Genomic DNA, 22,628 nt, shown 5'->3' with positions numbered 1-22,628 from the left:
GCTTTCATAATTGAACTTGTATTTAAAGATTTAATAAAGTGGTAATGCCTATGTTTTTATTTCCAATTTCAATAAAAACTTCATTCAATTCCTCTTCATTTTACAATTTGAAAATAATCTTTAAGTCTTTATAGTAAATTTTGTAAATGTATTGAAATTAGGCAATTTTTACATTTCAAGCTTTACGTTCTTAAGAATCCATCATGCTATATATAATATAATAAACATAGACTTGTTATTCTTTGGAAATGATCCAAACTTATTATCGTTATTATTGTTTTTGTCACAGCATGCAAGACGACAGCGTTGAAGCTTCTACTTCCATTTCTCAGCTTCTAAGAGAGAGCTATTTGGCAGAAACAAGACATCGGGGAAACAATGAGAGGAGTCGAGCGGAGCCTTCTTCCAACCCTTTCCATTTTGGCAGTCCTTCTGGAGCTGCCGAAGGAGGAGGAGGGCAAGATGACCTTCCAGATCTTTCAGCATTTCTGAGCCAAGAGGAATTAGATGAAAGTGTCAATCTGGCAAGATTGGCCATCAATCATGACCCTTTGGAGAAAGCAGATGAAGCTCAAGCTAGAAAACGCCTTTCTCCTGATCAGATGAAACACCCATCTAAATCAAGTTTTGACCCTAACTTCTGCCAGGATAACTCTCGAAGTCCTACCAGCTCTAAAGAGAGTGCCCAGGAGGCAACAAAGCTACAGTATAGTTCTGAGGCCCAGTCCAAAAAAGTATTCTTAAATAAGGCTGCCGATTTTATTGAAGAGCTGTCCTCCCTTTTCAAAGCCCATAGTTCCAAAAGGATTAGACCTCGTGCCTGCAAAAACCACAAGAGCAAACTGGAATCTCAAAACAAAGTTATGCAGGAAAATAGCTCCAGTTTCTCAGCTATATCAGAAAGGAGAGAAAGAGCTTCTGTCCCCATCCCTATCCCTGCAGATACTAGAGATAACGAAGTGAATCATGCCCTTGAACAGCAGGAAGCTAAGCGGCGTGAAGCTGAGCAGGCTGCCAGTGAAGCAGCTGGTGGAGACACCAGCCCAGGGTCTTCGACTTCATCCCTGTACTATGAAGAACCTCTGGGGCAACCTCCCCGATTCACTCAAAAGTTATGGAGCAGAGAAGTTCCAGAAGGAACTAGAGTACAGCTGGATTGCATAGTGGTAGGAATTCCACCACCTCAAGTAAGGTAAAAATGCCCCACAGTAATGCTTAGTAATTGCTTTCCATCTACCATAATTCTCCTAAGTTTATCTTGTAAGTAAATGGTTTAAAAAATTATATACTTTTGAGAAAAACAGAGTTTAAAGCAGCACTGTCCTATAAAAATGCAATGTTAGCCTTATATGCAATTTAGATTTTTCTAGTAGCCGTATTTTTAAAAAGTAAAAAGAACTGAGCAAAATTAACTTTTTAAATGTATATTATTTAACCAATATATGAAAATATTATCATTTCAACATGTAATCAATATAAACATTATTAATATTATATTTTACATTCTTTTTGTGATACAAGGGCTTCAAAATCCAGTGTAAATTCTAATTACAGCATATCTCAATTTGGCTACTAAATTTTCCAAGGAAATAATTAAACTGCATTTAGATTTTCTAAAATTTATAGTTGAAAAAGTAGGTTAACATACACAAGTTTTTCCAAACAAATTTTTTAAATTTTTTAATAACTGAATTGAATATCAGGGTTTTTTTCATTAAAATTAAATATGAAACTCAGTCCCTCAGTTGTGCCAGTGATATTTCAAGTGCCCAATATTCATGTGGCTAATGACTTTGTTATCACACAAGTCTACAGGCTGAAATTGAAGGTTAAAAAAAGAAAGTATTTACGATCTATGCTCAATGAATACCTGTGATTGTTTTCAATTTTAAAGAAAGCCAAATAATAGAATAAAAGCTGATAATATAAAGGTAGAATAAGGATGTTGCTAAGATTAATTTAGAGATTCATTTTATAGGTATTGTATTTATTATAAACTTTTCAATATTAGCTTAATGAATAATATTCTTCCTAATGCCCAAGTCTTTCCCTACTATCACAGATGAGTAGAGACAACATTCATCCTTTATATACCTACCAGTCAGCTTTTCTGTGAAGCAAATGAAGCCTAGGCTTCAGGGCTCCTCATTTGCATAAGCTCCACCTAATTTTGTGTTCTAATTCTATTTTATTTTTTATGTAGACCTTCCACATTTATGAGCTTCAGGTCCCACAATATGTGGACCTAGCTATAGCACCAGGGTGACATTTGCTACCTGTAATACTATAATTAATAATATGTGAATAATGTGCTTGAAGTATATTACTTTTGTAGAGAATTGCTGGCATTTAGAGTCCTATAAGAGTTACTTTGCCTCCCTAATACCGAATTACCACTAGAACATGACTTCATTACTATTTAACACTTACTTTAGGTATGTAAGCAGTCCTCATCTTTTTCTTACAGAATATTCCTACTCTAAGATAGCAATAGTATTAGTAATGATACTTTTATTTATATATGCCCATTAATTCAAGAAGTTTTAGTCCAAAGACATATTCATATATTGAATTTTGTTTTTCAAAGGCAACATAAAGTAATATTAAATATTATTTCTACAGTTGCATATAATTACTATCTGGTTATCCAAATGATCTCCTTAAGGGCAGGGGTTCTGTTGTTTTACCTTTGTATCTTGAGCACCAAGCACAGCTTCTGGACTATAGTATTTACTAAGAAATGTTAAGTAAACTAACCCATAAAGAAAGAGGAAAACAAGAAACTTAACTTAGGTTTAAATCAGAAGTGAAATAGTTGACTTAAGATGTAGCAAAATGTTGAAACTGAACAACCGAGGGCAGTGTCTACCCTTCTCCTCTGAGTGTACCCGATGACAGTCCCTGGGACTCCGGTGAGATGGTCAGCACAGAACCAGGATGGATACCAATCAGTGGCATCTGGTAAATCGAAGTAAGCTGGTGAACGTTCAAGTTATGGTACACACACAACTTACTTAGATTAGCCTTATCCAAACCACTAATTTATGGACATAAATTGGACAAAAAAAAATTAGACCAGATCATTCAGAATTCATTCTCCCCATTTCTTGACCATGACAATCTCAAATACCAAAAAGAGGTTCAGCCCTGACCAGGTATCTCTGTTGGAGTGTTGCCCCATACACCAAAATGTTGCAGGTTCGATCCCAGTCTGGTCACATAATGGAGGCAACCAATCCATATCCCTCTCTCTCTCTCTCTCTCTCCTCTCTTCCCCATCCCTCCCCGCTTCTAAGATCAATAAATATATATCCTCAGGTGAGGATTTAAAAAAAAAAGATTCAGTGATCCTGTGAGAAAAATCAACCAGGAAAAACTGTAAGATCCTATCTCCTCAAAAACAAAGTAATCTGGTGGTCACTCAAAAACTACTTTGCTAGCCAATTATAAATATACAAATTTAAAGGTGAAAAAAATGTTCACAGCTTCCATGAAGCAATACTAATTTTACCTGGGAAGAATTTCTTTACTGATAGAATTCATGCCTGCATCCTAACCACTGGTTTGGTGCCAGGAATTAGCTGGTATTCACTAAATATTTTCTGAATGAATTAGTACTTAATTTAATAATCGCAATTAAACAATGTCAAGAAAAAATTATAATTTTTCAAGTAGACTATTAGCTGTCATTATTTTCCTAAGCATAGAATTTACGTAACTCTAATCAGAAAGCAAATACTTATTTGGTTTTTATTATGTGCTCAGCACTGTGATCAATGCAATGACAGAGACAATACAGACATAAGATGTCCCTACCCTCAAGGAGCTTGCTAGCCAGTTAAAGAAATCATCCTAATTTTTATTGTACCAAACATAAGAACCATCAGGCTTCATAGAAGGGATGGAGGGCTACAAAGAGCAAAGAAGACTTCAGAGATGTATTTGGGTTTTAGTTAAATCTTGAAGAGTGAGGAGGATTTAGGTAGAAATTTACTCATTCATTCATTTATTCATTCATTCAGTAAATACCTATGGATTTACTGAAGTGACTCACCAGGAATACAAAACAATTGTGTGTTATTGGAGGTCAGGGACCTTGTTTTGAAACCAAGTCTAAAACTATTCTGAGAGGGTAGCTCAAAATCTAACAGAACAATTAAATGTAATTAAAACATGGCAATATTGCGTAATAAGAGCTATAATAGAAGTATGTATAGGATGCAAAAACTCAAAGTAAAATGTGATTACTTTGCCTGGAGTGCAGGATAAAAGAAGAGTTAGCATGGGAGGTGCTACTTCAGTTTGAGGAGACCAAGGGTGGAAGACGAAAGCAAGTGCAAAGGCCCAGAGATGAGTGTTTTCAGGCAACTGCAAGTACTTGGTTATGTGGAGAAAATGGGGTAACATGTGAGAAAAAATGAGGGAAAAGACTGAAGAAGTGGGCAGAGGAATGGGTTGTTTTAGGCCAGATCCTCTCAGCATGTTCATATGAAGGTACAGACACTGGAACTATAATATTTTTATGTGACAGAAAGAAGACTGATCTAACGAGAATGGAGTCAGATGATTTTGAAGAGCCTTGAAAGCCAAGCAGAATAGTTTAGATTTGGTTTCAGAACCAAATGGATACCATCTACAGTTGTGTATAGGAAAGTAACAATACGAAAGGGAGCAGTTAGATAGAATCAATCTGGAAGAATGAGTTAGACCAAAAATGAATGGAGTGATGAGGCCAGTAAGGAAGCTATCCCAGGCATCAGATGTTCTGATAGGACTAGGGTGCGGGCCCCGGGAAAATAATGAGGTGAACAAACAATTTATTTAGGAGAAAATAAAACAAGCTGGAGTGGCAACTGACTACCTAAGAAGGACGAGTAATGAACTTTACAAATTTAAAGCTGGTCACCTGATAGAATGATGCAGTCACTGGCAAGGACTGAGAAAATGGAAAAGGCGGCTGATTTATGGAGGAGGTTGGTTACTGGAGTGTGAAGAGATAAAAGGACCATATTCAGTAGGCTGTCAGAAATGTAGGACTGAAGGTCAAATGAGAAGGCAGCGGAACTGGGGGCAGTCCATGGAATTACATGAACACTGGAAAAGTCTGACATAATATCTCTGTAATTACAAAGGGACTAAGAATACAGGTAATACTTGGAACTAATTTATAGTGGTGTTAGACCAGAAGTGTTTTCCAACCCTCTTTTAGCAGCAACTCCTCCCACTATCTCATCTGTTACATGCTACCCAATACATACTTTACACACACACACACACACACACACACACACACACACACACACACACTTTTTTAAAAGATAAAATTAGTACTTTGGGGATTGAACTAATTTTATCTTTTAGTACAATAAAGAAGAGGATTGGGTAGAAAGAGCCTCCAGCCCCTGCATGCCTGCTTACCATGGAACAAAGACATCTCCATGTGTTCCAAACCCAGGAACATAGATTTTGACCCAGAGGATTCTTTAAAAATGCATTAAAATAGTCTTGACCAGTGTGGCTCAATTGGTTGGGCATTGTCCGACAAAGCAAAGGTTTCTAGTTTGATTCCTGGTCAGGGCACATGCCCAGGTTGCATGTTCGGTCCCCAGCTGGGACAAGAGGCAACTGATAGATGTTTCTCTCACTCTTTCTTCCTCCCTTCTCATCTCTCTAAAAATAAATAAATAAAATCTAAATAAATAAATAAATAAATGCATTAAAATAAGAATGAGACATTTTGGGTTGTCATATGGGAGCACCAACAGTCAATTAAAAAAAGCATCCTTTTGCTATTTTTCAAAGAAATATAGTAAGTCTTCCTGGAAATGGGGGTCTAACCTTGTAGCTATGTGCTCCTGTGTATAATTAGTATTTTATTTATGTTCTTGTAACCCTAGTTTTGCACAATGAAAAATCATTTTTACATATCTTTGTTGGTTTCCAAGTGAACTGGGTAAAAATCACTTTGTTTTGTAGGGATGGGATCCTATATCACTAGCATTTTTTAAAGCTTGTTCATCTTGGACATAGCTTCATTGAGGGATTTGTCTTAGAAAATGAAATACATTCGTGCGTTACCCACAGATGAAAGAGTCTACAGGAATTCACAGCAAATGGCCATGATCCCTTTTTGTATCCTGACTCCAAATTCTTTCCCCAGGAATGTACAGCTGGGTCACACTAAATCTATTTGCTTGTACACAACCTTCTGAAGCAGTACAAATTTACCTTTTAGATATCGATGGCTGCTTTAACTGTTTAATTTTTCTTTTTTTAAAGTATATTTTATTGATTATGCTATTACAGTTGTCCCAATTTTCCCCCTATGCCCTCCTCTGCCTGGTACCCCCTTCCGTCCATCAATCCCCACCGACTTTAGTGCACGTCCATGGGTCGTGCGTATAAGTTCTTTCGTTTCCCCTTTGTCTATACTGTTAACATCCCCATCTATTTTATACCTACCCAGTTACACTTCTAAATCTCTATACCTTTTTCTCCATTGTTTTCATTCCCTTTCCCACTGATAACCCTCCAAACAATCTCTATAAGCTATGATTCTATTCCTATTTTAGTTGTTTGCTTCGTTTTAATTTTTGTTTTTAGGTTCAGCTGTTGATAGCTGTGAGTTTGACATCATTTTAATGTTCATAGTTTTGATCTTCTTCTTTTTCTTAAACAAGGTCCTTTAACATTTCATATAATAATGGTTTCATGCTGATCAACCCCTTCAGTTTCTTCTTGTCTGGGAAGCTCTTTATCTGCCCTTCAATTCTAAATGACAGCTTTGCTGGATAGAGTAATCTTAGTTGTAGGTCTTTGCTCTTCATCACTTTGAATACTTCTTGCCAATCCCTTCTTGCCTGCAAAGTTTCTTTTAAGAAATCAGCTGATAGTCTTATGGGAACTCCTTTGCTGGTAACTCTCTGCCTTTCTCTTGCTGCTTTTCAGATTCTGTCTTTATCTTTCACCTTTGGCATTTTAACTATGTTGTGTCTTGGTGTGGACCTCCTTGGGTCCAACTTGTTTGGGACTCTGTGTTTTCTGGACTTGTGTGTCTTTTTCCTTCACCAAATTAGGAAAGTTCTCTTTCATCATTTTTTCAAATAAATTTTCAATTTCTTGCTCTTCCTCTTCTCCTTCTGGCACCCCTATGATTCAGATGTTGGCCCTTTTGGAGGTGTCCCAGAGTCTTCTTAATCTCTTCTCATATTTTTGAATTTTTGTTTCTTCATTTTGTTCTGGGTTGATTGTTTATTTCTTCTTACTGTTCCAAATCATTGATTTGAAGCCCAGCTTCCTTCCCTTTACTGTTGGTTTCCTGTGGATTTTTATTTCCCTTAGTGTAGCCTTCATTTCTTCCCTTATGCTTTTGCCATATTCAGTGAGATCTCTGAGCAGCCTGACCACTGGTGTTCTTAACTCCGCATCTGATAGACTGGCTATCTCCATTTCACTTAGTTCTTTTTCTGGAGTTCTATTCTGTTCCTTCATTTGGACCGTATTTCTTTGTCTCCTCATTTGACAACCTCCCTGTGTCCTAGGCAGAGCCACTTTGATTTCCTTTCTTACCACACCTGTTGTATGGGGCAGAGCCTTGGGTATTTGCCAGGGCAGGGAAACCTGCTTCATAGCTTTATGGCTCCATGTGTGGGGAATGGATCAAAGAGGGGCCAATGCCACTGCTGGCTGACTTCTGGGGGCTTGCTTGGCAGTTGCCCTTTTTCCAGTCACTTTACCCGCTTCTCCTATATGACAGGCGCCTCTCCAGCTGCCGTCTTGATTGTGGTTCCCAGAATGGGTGGGTTTGAGTACATTCTGGGCTCTCCTGAGAAACGGGCAGTTTCTTCTGCCACCCCAACCCCCAGTGGGTTTACAGCCAGAAGTTATGTGGCTTTATTTTTCTGGTGCTGAACCCTGGGCTGTGCAGTCTGGCCTGGGACTGGAATCCCTTACTCATAAGGTGTCCCGGGATTTTTATCCACCACACGTGAATGTGGGATGGCCCATTCCACGCACTGCACTGCCTCGCCACCCCTGGTTCCCCTGCCACACCGCGTCCTCTCTGCCTGGACTCCCCATCTCTGCCCCTTCTACCCGTCTGGATGAATATAACTTCTTTAAATCCTTAATTGTTGGACCAGGGATTCTGTATACTTCTGGGTATTTTTCTGGGTGATTTTCTGGCAGTACTAGGTGTTTTTCATTTTTAAGTTAGCCATGTCCCTGCTTATGATAGTGCAATGAGGCAAAGCGTGTCTACCTACACCTCCATCTTGACCAAAAGCCTGTTTAATTTTCCTATTAATTACTTCTGGACCTATGCCTTTGGGTAATGTATTGAGGAAATAAATCAGTTATAAAGAAAAATATGTTTTTCTTAAATGACAGGGGAATTATTTAAAATATTGTAAATAATTACACAGAGTGGGGCAAAAGTAGGTTTACAGTTTTATGTGAAAGTTTATTATTTATTAATTATCATATTATTTTACATGTGAACAACTGTAAACCTACTATTGCCCCACCCTGTATATACAATTATAATGTAAAATATTATTTAAATATTTGAAAATATTACATTTTTAGGGGCTTTTTCTTCTTCCTTTTGGGAAAATCTAGATACTTTCGTTGATTCATTCATCCAACAAATATTAAGTGAAAATTATGAGCCATGTACCGTTACAGGCATTAAGATTAAAGGAGTGAACAAGAAAAATTCCCTGCCTTTAGAGTCTAGAAAGGAATACAGATAATAAACAAAAATTTCACAAATAATTGTAATTACAATTGTGATAAATGTTATAAAGGAGAAGCATATAGCTAATGGACCAAACCTTGTGGATACATTAGGGAAGGTTTCCTGAAAAGTGGCATGTAAGCTGAGACATAAAAGATGACTAGGAGTTAGCCCAGCAAAATGGGATGTGAGGAAAAGTATTGCAGGGTGAAGGAAGAGCAAATTTGAAGAAGCCCTTGAGGCAGGCAGCAACACAATTTTTGACTTAAAGAAACTGAAGAAAAAGATATCACCAGAACATAGAGAGTTAAGAGGAAATCATTTGAGATAAGTTTAGAGAGGGAACAGAGGCTGGATTTTGGGGAACTCCTAAAACATGCTACTAAAAGTAGGTCACTGGATCAGCAAGTCACCATCACCCGGGACCTTGGTCAATATGCAAATTCACAGGTTCCACTTTGGACCTACTGATTCGGGATCTGTAGGGGCAAGGCCCATACATCTATATTTTAACAAACTGCTCTTTGTTTCTTTGCTGAGCATTTTTGCAATTTCTTCGAAGATATCCTGACCTGGAGGGACCTTCCTCTGGCAACCTCACACCTGCTTGGTTCCTTGACCCAGATGTTGTAATTTCCAGTTAACATTTTAGCACCTGCTCCTTAGTCCATATCCAACAGAACACTCCTCACAGACTCTGTTGCAGTCACTTCACCATAGCACATGGTGCTTTGAGGAAATGTCTGTTCTAAGATGAAAAACCAGCCTAGTTTATGTCCCTAAACAATATTTATACAGAAGTAATTACAGGTGAAATGACAAAAATCCTGGATTTATATTAAAACAATGCAAATAAATCCAAGGGGAGGAGTGAAGAGTATAAAAGAAACACATTGTCATTTGCTGATTATTTATTGAAACTAACTAAGTAATGTGTGCATGGGGTTAATTATACCAGTTTCTCTACTTCGTGTATGTTTGAAAGTTTCCATATTAAAACATTTTTTATAATGATATTACCAAGTTTTATGTTTTTAAAATGTTATGTAAGTGGAATCATAATGTATATTCTTCTGGTACTTGAATTTTTCCCTAAAATGTATGCCCATGTTTTGCATATAACTCTAATTCACTTATTTTCATTGCTATATAGTATTTAACTGCAGGGCTAGAAGACACTATTGATGTCCTTTTGGGTAGCATCCAATTTTTTTCCTAATATGAACAATGTTATTATGAATATTCTAATATATTATCCTGGTGCATGAGTGTGTGTGTCTAGGCATGAAATTGCAGGCAGAGAATGTACAATTTCAACTTTATAATAACATGAATGTATTTTCCAAAAGAATTGTCTCAGTTAACATTCCCATCAACATTGTATAAGAGTTCTGGCTGTTCTATGTTGTTGCCAATATAGACATTATAAGACTAAAATTTTTGCCCATCTGATGGGTATAAAGTGTTATCTTCTTATGATTTTAATTTTCATTCCCATAGTTACTAACACATTGAGAATTTTTAAAAATACGTTTATTGACAATTCAGAGTTCATTTTCTTTGAAGGGTCTGTTTATATTTTTCTCTCACTCTTCTGTCAGTTTGTTTCTTTTTTTTCTTATTGATTCATAAGACTCTTAAAAATATGATTAGGATTCCAAGCATATGACATATGTGTTGTGAAAACATCCTCTCCCAGTTTGATTTGTCTTTTTATATTTTCTATGATATTTTTCAATAGTTGGCTTTTCTTAACGTTAGGGTCAAGTTAATTAATTTTTATGGTTTTGTTTTTTATAGTTTGTGTCTAAGAATTTATTTTTTACCATCAGAGTAATGGAGATATTCTTGTATATTGTCTTCTAAAAGTTTTATAGTTTCGCCTTTCACATTTAAGCTTTTAAATTTTTTTATTTTTTCAACCACTTTTTTTATTCTATTTTTTTTCCATTACCATTTTGGGGGAGGGGGTACAAGGAGACTATACTTTTAATTTATTTAAAATTGATTTTTGTGTGAGGTATGAAGCAGGGAACCCATTTCAACTTTTTTTTTAGACTGGATAACGAATTGTTCTAGTTTACTGGAAAGTATAGCATTTCCCCACTGATCCGTAATGCCAGCTCCATCATAAATCAAAACTCTATAAATGTGTGAGTCCAGTTCTGGGCTCTTTATTCTTTTCCTTGCCTTATTTATCTCATTACAATAGATTTTTTACTTCTTGATTTCCACCTTTTTCATTTTAAAGATTTTGGGTTCTTCTTGGCTTTTTGCTCTGCAATGTAAATTTTAGAGTCATCTTTTCAAATTCCACAAAACATTTTTAAAAATCTGTTAATATTTTTCAGGACTGCACAGAAATGGTAGATTGCTTTAGGGAGAATTTGACATCTTTAAAATACTGAGGCCTTATCCCTACCCAGGTAGCTCAGTTGGTTAGAGTGTCGTCCCAGTGCACCAAAATTGTGGGTTCAATCCTTGTTTAGGGCACATACAAGAAGCAACTAATGAATATATAAATAAGTGGAACAACAAATTGATGTTTCTCTCTCTCTCTAAAATCAATAAATAAAAAAATTAAAACAAATTAATAAAATATTGAGGCCTTATATTCAGGATCTTGGTGTACTTCTCCATCTATTTAAGGGTTCTTTAATGTCTTTCAATAAAGATTTGTAATTTTTACTTTGAGTCTTGCAAACCTTTGGTTAGATTTATTCATAGGTATCTCATTTTATGCTATTATAAATACCTTTTAAAAATCACATTCTATGTTTGTTATGTATAAAATGCAATTGACCTTTGTATGTTTGCTTTCTAAACAACAACCTTGCTACCATGAGAATTTACCTATAGATTTTTTTTGCAGGGGGTCTTCTTCCTTTCTAATCCTGTGTCTTATATTTCATTTTCTTGCCTTGTTGACCTGGATAAGCCCTCTAGGACAATGCTGAATAGAAGTGTTGACACTAGCTACTATAGTCTTGTTTATGATATTAAAGGAATTACTTTCATTTTCCCCATTATGTAGCATTTTGTTATAGTTTCCTTTTGCTTAGGAATATTAAGATTTTCTAAAAATTATGAATGGATGTTGAATTTTTCTTGAGATTATTTTATAATTTCCCTCTTATATTCCATTGTATGGTAAAGAACATTGATTTTATAATGTTAAACAAAACTTGAATTCTTGGGACAAACAAATGCAACATCATGAAAGAGAATCCAAACTGAACAAATAGAAGATTTTATTCTGAAAGATTAACATAGCAAGATGAAGGAAGGAAGAAATGTACTTTAAATATATCATTGGAAAGAAATGAATACATTGCATTAATAACAAAACTAGAAAATTTAATACATTGGTTTGTTTATTCATTTATTCAATAATAATTTATTCAGTACTCACTATGCATCAGGAACTATTCCAACACTTGGGATTCATCAGTAAATAGAGCAAAACTTCCTGACAAATTTTATTGTGGATGAGGTGAAGGAAATAGACAATACATAGTAAATTTGATAAAGAAGTGAATTACATAGTAATTTAATAATAAGTACTATGATAGAAAGAAAATGTAGGAATTCTAGAAGGAGAAAATAAAAGTTTCTAGTCATCCCTGCTCAAAATAATTAGTCCTTTAAAAATCATTTTAGGAATTATCCTCATCTTCCCATTTATTCATCCTCCCTTTTATTGTCTAAAGTTGACTATATGGTAAGGGGCAGTCTTTAAGATTTTATATTAGCCAACTATGTATTTATGCTTTGCTTAAGTTACCAAGAAGTTACCATCTGGAAGAACCCAAATTTAATAAAAGTTAAAATATAGACAAATCATTCCCACTTGTATCCCTATATTCCCCTCAGTGGAATAAAGCCATTGGACATGGAAACTTATTTGTTAACTCAGTAACAGTCAAATAGAACATGCAAAACACCAAATTGTGTTATGAAATCCAATATAACTTTGATTTCTGTTAGAAAACATTTAATATTATCATTTTGTCCAGTGCATTCCAGTTGACTCGGTATATGAAGAGTCACTCTGGTCAAAGAGAGAGCTGAAGATGTCAATAAGTAAATATACTACCTTTTAGCTGTTTCAGGCTTTGCATTCTTCACTTAAGAGATCAGGTATTGTTATACAAAGATGGTTTTAGACAATCAAGGAAAGCTCTTTTCTAGACCTCAAGCTTTCATGAAAAATAAAAACTAAACAGACTTTAGGCTATAATAATCCTCATTTAAATTCATACATTTAACATGTATACAACAAACATTTTTAAAGATTTTATTTTTTAAACTATATTTTATTGATTATGCTATTACAGTTGCCCCATTGTTTTCTCCCCTTCATTCCCCTCCACCCACCATCCCCCACCCCTCAGCATTCCTCCCCCCTCAGTTCATGTCCTTGGGTCATACATATAAGTTCTTTGGCTTCTCCATTTCCTATACTATCCTTAACCGCCTCCTGTCTATTTTGTACCTATTATTTATGCTTCCCATTCCCTGTACCTTTTCCCCCATTCTCCCCCATCCTGCTCCCCACCAATAACCTTCCATGTGATCTCCATTTCTGTGATTCTGTTCTTGTTCTAGTTGTGTTTGCTTAGTTTGTTTTTGTTTTAGGTTCAGTTGTTGATAGTTGTGAGTTTGTTGTCATTTTACTGTTCATAGTTTTTATCTTCTTTTTTCTTAAATAAATCCGTTTAACATTTCATATAAGGGCTTGGTGATGATGAATTCCTTTAGCTTTACCTTATCTGGAAAGCACTTGATCTACCCTTCCATTATAAATGATAGCTTTACTGGATAGAGTAATCTTGGATGTAGGTCCTTGCTTTTCAAGACTTTGAATACTGCTTTCCAGCCCATTCTTGCCTGTAAGGTTTCTTCTGAGAAATCAGCTAATAGTCTTATGGGAACTCCTTTGTAGGTAACTGTCTCCTTTCCTCTTTCTGTGTATAAGATTCTCTCTTTATCTTTAATATTGGGTAATATAAATATGATGTGCCTTTGTGTGTGCTTCCTTGGGTCCAGCTTCTTTGGGACTCTTTGAACTTCCTGGATCTCCTTGAAGTCAATTTCCTTGGCCAGATTGGGGAAGTTCTCCTTCATTATTTTTTCAAATAAGTTTTCAATTTCCTTCTCTTCCTCTTCTCCTTCTGGCACCCCTATGATTCAGATGTTGGAATGTTTAGAGTTGCCCCAGAGTTTCCTAAGCCTCTCCTCATTTTTTTGAATTCTTGTTTCTTCATTCTGTTCTGGTTCAATGTTTCTCTCTTCCTTCTGCTCCCAATTGTTGATTTGACTCCTGGTTTCCTTCCCTTCACTGTTGGTTCCCTGTATATATTTTTTTTTTATTTCACTTTGCATAGCCTTCACTTTTTCCTCTATTTTGTGACCATATTCAACCATTTCTGTGAGCATCTTGATTACCAGTGTTTTGAACTGTGCATCTGATAGGTTGGCTAACTGTTCATCTCTTAGTTATATTTTTGGAGCTTTGATCTGTTCTTTCGTTTAGGCCATATTTCTTTGTCAAGTCAGAGAGGGAACAATGCCACTTGCATGGCTCTTACCCCACTTTTACTCACTTCCCCTGCTACCCACAAGCAAATTGAGCCCTTCTGGTGCTGATTCCCAGGTGGGTGGGTTTGGTATGTTCTAAAACGCTGTGGGTCTCTCCAACAAACATTCCTGTGAGGCTGGGAGTTTCTCCAGCCACCATAACCCCCTGAGATTTTTACCACCAGAGGTTTTGAGGCTTTCCTTTCCTGCTCTGGAACCCTGGGTTGTGTGGTCTGTCTTGCTCCCCTGTTGTTCCTTCCAGTTTATCCACACACAAATTGGGACCGCCAGGCACCATCTTGCCCACCTAGTCCTCCAGCCTGTGCCTTGGCACGCATCCTCTCCATCCTGGCTACCCATCTTCACCCCTCCTACCAGCCTGGATGAATATTTCTTCTTTAACTCCTCAGTTGTCAGACTTCCATACAGCTTGATTTCCTGGCAGTTCTGGTTGTTTTTTGTTTTTATATTTGTCATTGTCCTTCTTTTGGTTGTGCGAGGAGGCAAAGTATAGCTACCTCAGCCACCCTCTTGGCCAGAAGTCAGAAAAACCTAAAGATTTAATTTATTTAACTTTAGATAGAGGGGAAGGGAGGGAGAAAGAGAAGAGAAACGTCGGTGTGGGGTTGCCTCTCACATGCCCCCTACTGGGGACGTGGTCTGCAATCCAGGCAAGTGTCCTGACTGGGAATCAAACCAGTGACCCTTTGGTTTGCAGGCTGGCACTCATTCCACTGAGCCACACCAGCCAGGGCATAACATTTTTTAAAGCACCTATAGCATATACCATATCTGGCTAAGAGCCAGATAAATAAGTGGTAAGCAAAACAAATGTGATACCGTATTTTGCCATGTATAATGCACACCCACATTTTGTGCACGTTATAAACAGGAATATTATACCCCTTATTATACACATGGTATGTAATCATTATGCCAATGTATAGTGTGCATCCTTATTTTTCCCTCAAAAATTTGGGCAAAAATTGGCACAGAAAAATATGGCAATCTCTGCCTTGTGGTCTTTATTGTCCTGTAAAGGAGAGAGACACGTATATAAAATAAATATATAAATGATATATAGGTGCTGTGATGAAAGCAAACATGGTATTAGGAGAAGGAACAATAAGAGGTAGGACAGTGTACTGGAAGGGCTGGAGCAGAGCTAAAGAAAGGCTCTGAGTAATCTTCCTTTTAGTGAGCATTATTACTGGTGAGTCAGAATAGCACATTCAAATTACATTTAGAAGTTGTTAATGTGCTAAAGCAATGAGTCATAATATTTATCCAAGCCATATTTTAGATAAAAGAGTCACCTACCAGCAGAGTTATGATATGCGATCCAGAAGTCCAGTTAAATATGAAAATTGTGTCTCTTCAGTGTCTTCATTCTCCAGCTTGTAGCTAGCCAAGTCAGCAGATCTGGTAATCTCCTCAGTGCATTCAAGGTGGGTCATTCTTTATCATCTGGACCTGCCCCATTTCCCCAGATCACTGACTCATTTCTGCTGAGCCATGAATCACTGCTATTCTATAACCATCCTGAGAATTTGGCATTCTAAAACAGGCAGCTGGGCCAGGGCATTTCTATGAAAGCATTCCCTAACATGGGTAGATGTTTGAAGAGAGTGTGTTTTCCTCCTTCCTCTCAAAAGTCTTCAGGGTAGCTGGGTCAATTTTAGTACTTTTCGGAAGGCAGCCTCCCTGGCGCGTTATTTCCGAGTGGATCATTAAAGTCAGAATGGTGGTTACTGATTGTCCTCTGGGGTTGGGTGCAGCCATCCTGGCCGTCAGAGTAAGGACAAAACTCTTCTGACAGAGAGTGTGGGCATTCTAATTATTCCACTTACCGCCTTCTGACTGCCCAGCTGCTGGTAGATGTTTCCACTCTTATTTTGGTAAGAGAAACATTATCTAAAGAAATGAGATAGTCATATAATATTTATATAAAGGAAGGTATTTATTGTTTTGAAATATTCATATTTGCTTTATCAAATTAATACAGGCACATAGCATAAGAAGTCGAACATTAAAGAACAGAGCACTTTCAACTCTTTTTTGCAGTATTCTATTTATTTATCTTTATATTTCTAAATAATATGCCAGTGGTTCTCAAACTTTTCATTCTCAAGATCCCTTTACAGCCTTAAAAGTTATTGAGACTCGAAAGAGAAAGGTTTTATCTATGTGGGTTATATCTATAATTACCATATTAGAAATTAAAACAAATGTTTTACTTATTTACTTTTCCATTTTTAAATAATAATAGTAAACATGCTAACAACTATTTTAAAAATTGTATTTTCAAAAATTTTGTGAGAAGAGTGGCATTGTTTTATATTTTTTGCAAATCTCTTTAATATCTATCTTCACAGAAGATAGCTGGATTCTCCTATTTACTGCTGCATTCAGTATGTTATGCTGTTTGGATTGAAGTAAACTTTTAAAATCCAGCGTTATATAGATATGTAGTTGGAAACAAGAGGACCATTTTAATAGCCTTTTCAGATAATGCAGCTATTCTTGTTTGATACTACATCCAAATTCAACTAGTTCTGGTTTCTTTAGGATTAGTAGTAATGTGAAATCTGAAACCATACCAATGAATTTTATACTCTGGTATACTAAAACTCTTTGTCTTTAACTTTGGATAACATCACCAAATGGTCATTTGGAAAATAAGTAATGCAGATATTCCAAATGTTGACCCATTTTATTATATGATATTTTTAAAAATCACATTTGTTAATATCATCATTGATTTCATTAAAAAGTCTTTAAGCATTGGGAAAGCCCTAAACTTACTGTGGAGGGTCCGGGTTTTCCAAATCTCTTATGACTCCTTGAAAGCTCAAATTTTTTCATTGGCAACAAATGTTATCAGTTATTCTTACTTGAAATGACAGGCTTGCTCTCTTCATTCTTGAGAAAATGACTGCTGAATAGCCGCGTCAGAATAACTATAGTCTTGTCAGTTGCTCATTAGTACCTAATTCAACTCAAAAAAATAAAAAAATCATGCCGTGCTTTTTCATATCCAGTAGAGATGCCTTATGCTACTTCCCATTTCACTACCCAGAATGTTAGAAAGACATGGATGGACTCAAGGTTGAGATTTTTTTTAAAGTAATGATTTTCACTGCTTCATCGAGGATATATTTAAGTAAAACTGGACTTAAAAAAAGAAACTGTGAGTGTGGTGGTGAAGAACACAATGACCACTAGTCAATTTTGATAGTACCTTAATTTGTGCTGCTAAAACACCAGCAATTTTATTCACTGTGGCTTTTGCACCATTAGTGCAAGTGTCAACATGTGAAAATACAAACAATATCTTAGTATTACATGAAAATAGTTTTGTCTTCACAGAATATGAACTATATTTTGAGAACCACTGTAATGCTTATGCCATTATTTCTTGCTGAGCTGATATTTTCTACTGACTTCCTGTTCAAGAAGATGGGGGTTTAGCACCCCTTCACTAAACCAGCAACTCTGTTGTTCCTTTCTGCATTGCCTCAGTGTAATCATAGCACGCTGTTGTTTAAAAGAAGATTTAAGAGACAGACGCATACATAGAGAGCAGGATGACAGCTAAGGGGAGAGTTGGGGGGTGGAAGGATTGAGCAAAAAAGAAAAAAGGACACCTGGGCATGGACAACAGTGTGGCGATTGTGGAGGTGTGGGAGAAGGCAGGTTAAGGGGACTAAATGGTAATGGAAAAAAAATACATTAAAAAAAGATTTAATGTTTACCTTTTTTGTTACTATGTAAGTGTTATTCACTACCATGCTCAGTAGGATAAAATGAATGTTTCCTTGCTGGCACAACTTTTTATGTTGACCTGGAGTTGTTTACTATCTTTTTTTTTAATGTGTTTAGTTCTGTGGTCCCATCACAAATTTGTCTCAAGTCTCCAATACATTTGTAAAACATCTCCAAAATACTGGAAAAAATGGAGCATGTTTGTTTTTCCCTAGAGAAATCCATCCTGAAGCCTAGTTTCCAACATGGAGCAGCTGCTCATGCAGGCAGCAACTCAGCCTTCATGCTGGGGCACCCCTAACTGGAGAGAGCATGCCAAGCTGCTGTGGGGAGCTACATGCTCATTTCCCAAGCATGAAATAAGTCGACGTATTTTAAACTCCACGTCTACTCCCTCGTTATTAGTACATTTCCACATCCCCAAACTTGTCTACAGATCCTGAAACTTGCTGGAGTTCTGATGTACAAATTAGCTTCTTCGTCACTCACATCCCTAAGTAAGCACTTGGTTTTCAAATTTTTCAACTCCCACATTTCTCACACAACACTAACCCTCTGTACATACTATTCTGCACCTTACTGTTAAAATTTTAACTATATATCTTAGGGTTCTTTCTATATCTGTACATAGAGATCTCATTCTCTTTTTAGAGCCGCATAGTTCTATGTGGCTGTACCAGTCCCCTAGTGATGGACACTTAGGTTGTTTCCACTCATTTGCTATTTAAATGAGTAACCTGTACATTTGTCATTTTGTACTTATGCAAGTGTATCTGTATGATAGATTCTCACAAGTGATATTGTTGGGTCAAAGGATAGATGCATCTGTAATTTTGGCAGTTGTTGCCATAGTCCTTTCATAGGAGTTGTATCATTTTATGTTTCTACTAGCAGCGTATGAGAGCCACCCACCTTTTATACTTTTGCCACTCTGTTATATGAGAATGGTATTTCCTTGTAGTTTTAGTGTCTTTTTCTCTTATTATGCACCTCCACATATTAACCTTTATTTTATGTATTATTCTGTGTAAACTTTTGGTAAAAAAAAACTGTTATAATAATTTTTTTTACTTTAAGTATAAAGAATTAAAATAAAATATCATAACCTAAAGAAATATACTTAGGTTATTTGCCAAAGTTGGGCTATTCCTGTGTGACTATGACCCGTCCTCCTTACTTGGATGACTCAAGTAACTAACAAATTCATTTTTATTTAGTTAGGTCAGGTGAAATTTTGTAGTAAGGAATGAATGCACTCAACTTAAAGTATGAACTTTTAATATTCCTTAGACTCCTCTCAGTACTTACTTAACATGTACTATAGAAAGCTGTAAGTCTTTTAAGGAAAAACCAAGTTTCACATCAAAAACCCTGTTCTTCATAGTTGGCTGTATTTGCTTTCTCATCCATCTTCTCACAGTTTTTTATTCTTAATAGAAGTCACTTTCTAATTTTCTGAGTAAAAGGTCAATGTGATTTGAATACCACCAGGTCTTCTCATTGTTACAATTAATTTATACCATAGTAATGGATTATTTAAATTCTCACTCTACGCTTGCCACAGTTTACTTTTTAAGGGAACACCTGGAGCCACCTGTATTATCAATTCTCACATTTCAATCATGTCCCATATCCCCTTCCTTGCAGGTGGTATTGTGAAGGCAAGGAGCTTGAAAATTCCCCAGACATTCATATTGTCCAGGCGGGAAATCTACACTCACTGACCATTGCTGAAGCCTTTGAAGAGGACACAGGACGTTATTCCTGCTTTGCTTCTAACATCTATGGGACAGATTCAACTTCTGCTGAGATTTATATAGAAGGTAAAGCAAAATACTCTTTAAGCATGGCACTTACTGGTAAGACATATAGTTATAATAAATAAACATTTATTGAGGGCCTACTTTACCACACACTCTTGTAAGGCACTGGCGATAACAGCAGTGACCAAAATAGACAAAAATTCCTAGGTTCATGAAATATTGTAATGGAGAGACATAAAGTAAATGAGAAAAATAAATAAGATATTTAACATGATAGGTATATGAAGGGGTTCAGATCACCAATTCCAATACGTATGTGTGTTGAGGGTGGGGAGGGGGGTTGCTTCCCACATCAACAAGCAATTCTCCCTGACACCAGTTGGGTAACCTACAATTTAACTCAATTCTGACACCATCTACCATGGAGACGGTTTCAGATTCAATAGGTTAATGGCTCAGTCCTGTGATATTGCTTCTGCCTCACTTCCAATGTCAATCACAGATAATAGATCTCCAGGTTACCCACAATTTCTGTCTGGCTTGGCCACAGGTTAGAGCTTCCCGTAACCCCCAACTCAGGTTCAATTAATTTGCTATAGTATGTCACAAAACACAGGAAAAAACTTAACCAGTTTGTTAAACGATATGATATAAAGTATACAGTGGACAACTACATGAAGACATAAAGAGGGGGAGGTCTGGAAGTGTCCTGAGCAGAGGAGCTTCTGTCCCTGTGGAGGTGGGAAATGTCACCCTCACAGTGTGGAAGTGTTTGCCAACCTGAAAACTATCCTGGGAAGAGGTCAGTGTGACTTCCACTCACTCCTCCGCCATCTTGATTTTTCCTAACCTGAAAACTCTCCAAATGCCTATACTATTGGGATTTTAAGGAGGCTTCCTCACATATACATGAACAATTATTAACTCTATTTCCTGTCCCTCTTCACTCTCTGGAGAATTGGAGATGGGGCTGAAAATTCCAAGCTTCTGATCATGGTTTAGTCTTTCTGATGACCAGGCCCCACCCAGGAACCAGAGAGGAACCCACCCAGTTATCTCATTAGGACAAAAGGTGCACCTAGTGCTCATAACACTAAGGAATCTACAAAAGTTTTAGGAGCCCTGCATTAGGAAAGGGGTCAAAGACAAATTAGAAAAAGAGATGCTCTAAAGTACTCATCACTTAGGAAATTTTAAGGTTTTAGGGGCCCTTGCCAGGAGCCAGGGTCAGTGACCAGTATATATTTTATTCTCATATATATATATATATACAGGGTCAGTGACCAGTATGGATATTTATTCTCATATACACACATACACACATGTATATACACACATACACATATACACGCACACACTATGGAAGAAATACGAGTAGAAAGGAAGAAAAAGGGATAAGAAGTATGAGTATGTGCGTGTGTGTGTGTGTGTGTGTGTGTGTGTGTGTACTGCAATTCTAGATAGGGTGAGACCTCACTAACTAGGTCACATGTAGGTGAAGACCTGGGGAAGGGAAGGAGTAAGCCACAAGGATATTCAAGGGCAAAGTACTCTAGGCAGAGAAGTCAGCAAGTGCAGTGTCCCTGAGGTGAGAGTGTGCCTGTCTTAAGATACAGAGGTGAACCAATGTGGCCAGGGTGGAGGAAACAAGGAAAAAGGATCAGTTAGGTCAAAAGTACAAGATGGGCTCAACATGGGAGGAGGAAGATGAACAGATTATATAGGTCCTTGTAGTTCATTTGCAAGGACTTTGACCATTACTCTGAGGGAGATGGGAAGCTATGGAGAATTCTGAGCAGAGATGTGACATGATCTGAAATAGCTTTTAACAAGGTCACTCCGGTTCCTGGTTGAGAACATACCACAGGGATTCAAGGGTAGAAGCTGGGAGACCATTAGGGAACCTTGGAAAGGCATTTATATCAGCACCAAATTTATATGACTAATTTTAGAGAGTAAATCAATTTATGTTCCTTATATATCTGTGATAAGGTTTTTTTCCATTTATGTCATCTGCTGTGTTTTTTTCTGGGAACCATTCTTCAGCACTTTTATCAGCTGTAATACCTTACGTATGCTTTGGTTTCAGCACTTAAATATTTATTATTGTGGTATAAATGACCGTTTGTGAACTAGATTGTAAGACTGGTACTGTCTCATTCTTCTGTATCTTCAACACAGTGCCAAGTACATAGTGGGTATCTGATAAACATTTATTGAATAGGTCTGAATAATGATACTAATAATGAATAATACATGACCAGAATTGTATTGTATGCTTTCATTCTCAAATTTTTGGAGTACATTAAATGCCTCCAGATTTAGCTCTGTTAAATCTTTCTGGAATTCAGTATATTGAGAAGCAAATCCAGGATCAAAGCTCTGCTTAAGAATGCTGAGATTGGATTGCTGATTTTTTTAATTTATGGCAATGGAGCTCCAAACACCCCCACTCCTAAGATGAAATGTGACTGTTATATTAGGACTGGACGGAAGAACATCCACCTACACCTACAATGTTTGGAATCCAATGTACGCATAATCCCTTCTTTTATTTAATCTATGTAGGTCAAGAGCAAGAGGATTGTTGGACACCATATTAATGTCTACAAAGAGTATTTTGTTAGTCCAAAGGCATCAGCAGGTGTCTTATATACAAGAACACCTGGAATTTGGACCAGTTAATTTGAACACTATCACTAATTACCCATGTGACCTTGAGCAAGTCCTTCAACTACTTAGGGTCTATTTCCTTATATGTAAAAGTGACTGTAGGGAATCAC

The 22,628-nt window shown here is 36.8% G+C and overlaps 1 protein-coding gene across 1 annotated transcript in view; it reads left to right on the top strand.

The window, feature by feature from the left end:
• The first annotated feature begins 218 nt into the window (after positions 1–218).
• Positions 219–22,628, top strand: part of MYPN (myopalladin) — a 77,902-nt gene continuing 55,492 nt past the window's right edge. Inside the window, exons 1-2 of the mRNA XM_054572696.1 lie at positions 219–1,192; positions 19,730–19,905. Of these exons, the coding sequence (XP_054428671.1) occupies positions 249–1,192; positions 19,730–19,905 (1,120 nt within the window). The 5' untranslated portion in view covers positions 219–248. The remainder of the gene's footprint in view (positions 1,193–19,729; positions 19,906–22,628) is intronic.

The sequence above is a fragment of the Pteronotus mesoamericanus genome, unplaced genomic scaffold (genome assembly GCF_021234165.1).
Source record: "Pteronotus mesoamericanus isolate MK-2021 breed Mesoamerican mustached bat unplaced genomic scaffold, CSHL_Meso_final contig_24, whole genome shotgun sequence".
NCBI lineage: Eukaryota > Metazoa > Chordata > Mammalia > Chiroptera > Mormoopidae > Pteronotus > Pteronotus mesoamericanus.
The sequence above is the reverse complement of the archived record's forward strand: the minus strand, read 5'-3'. Positions and strand labels throughout refer to the sequence as shown.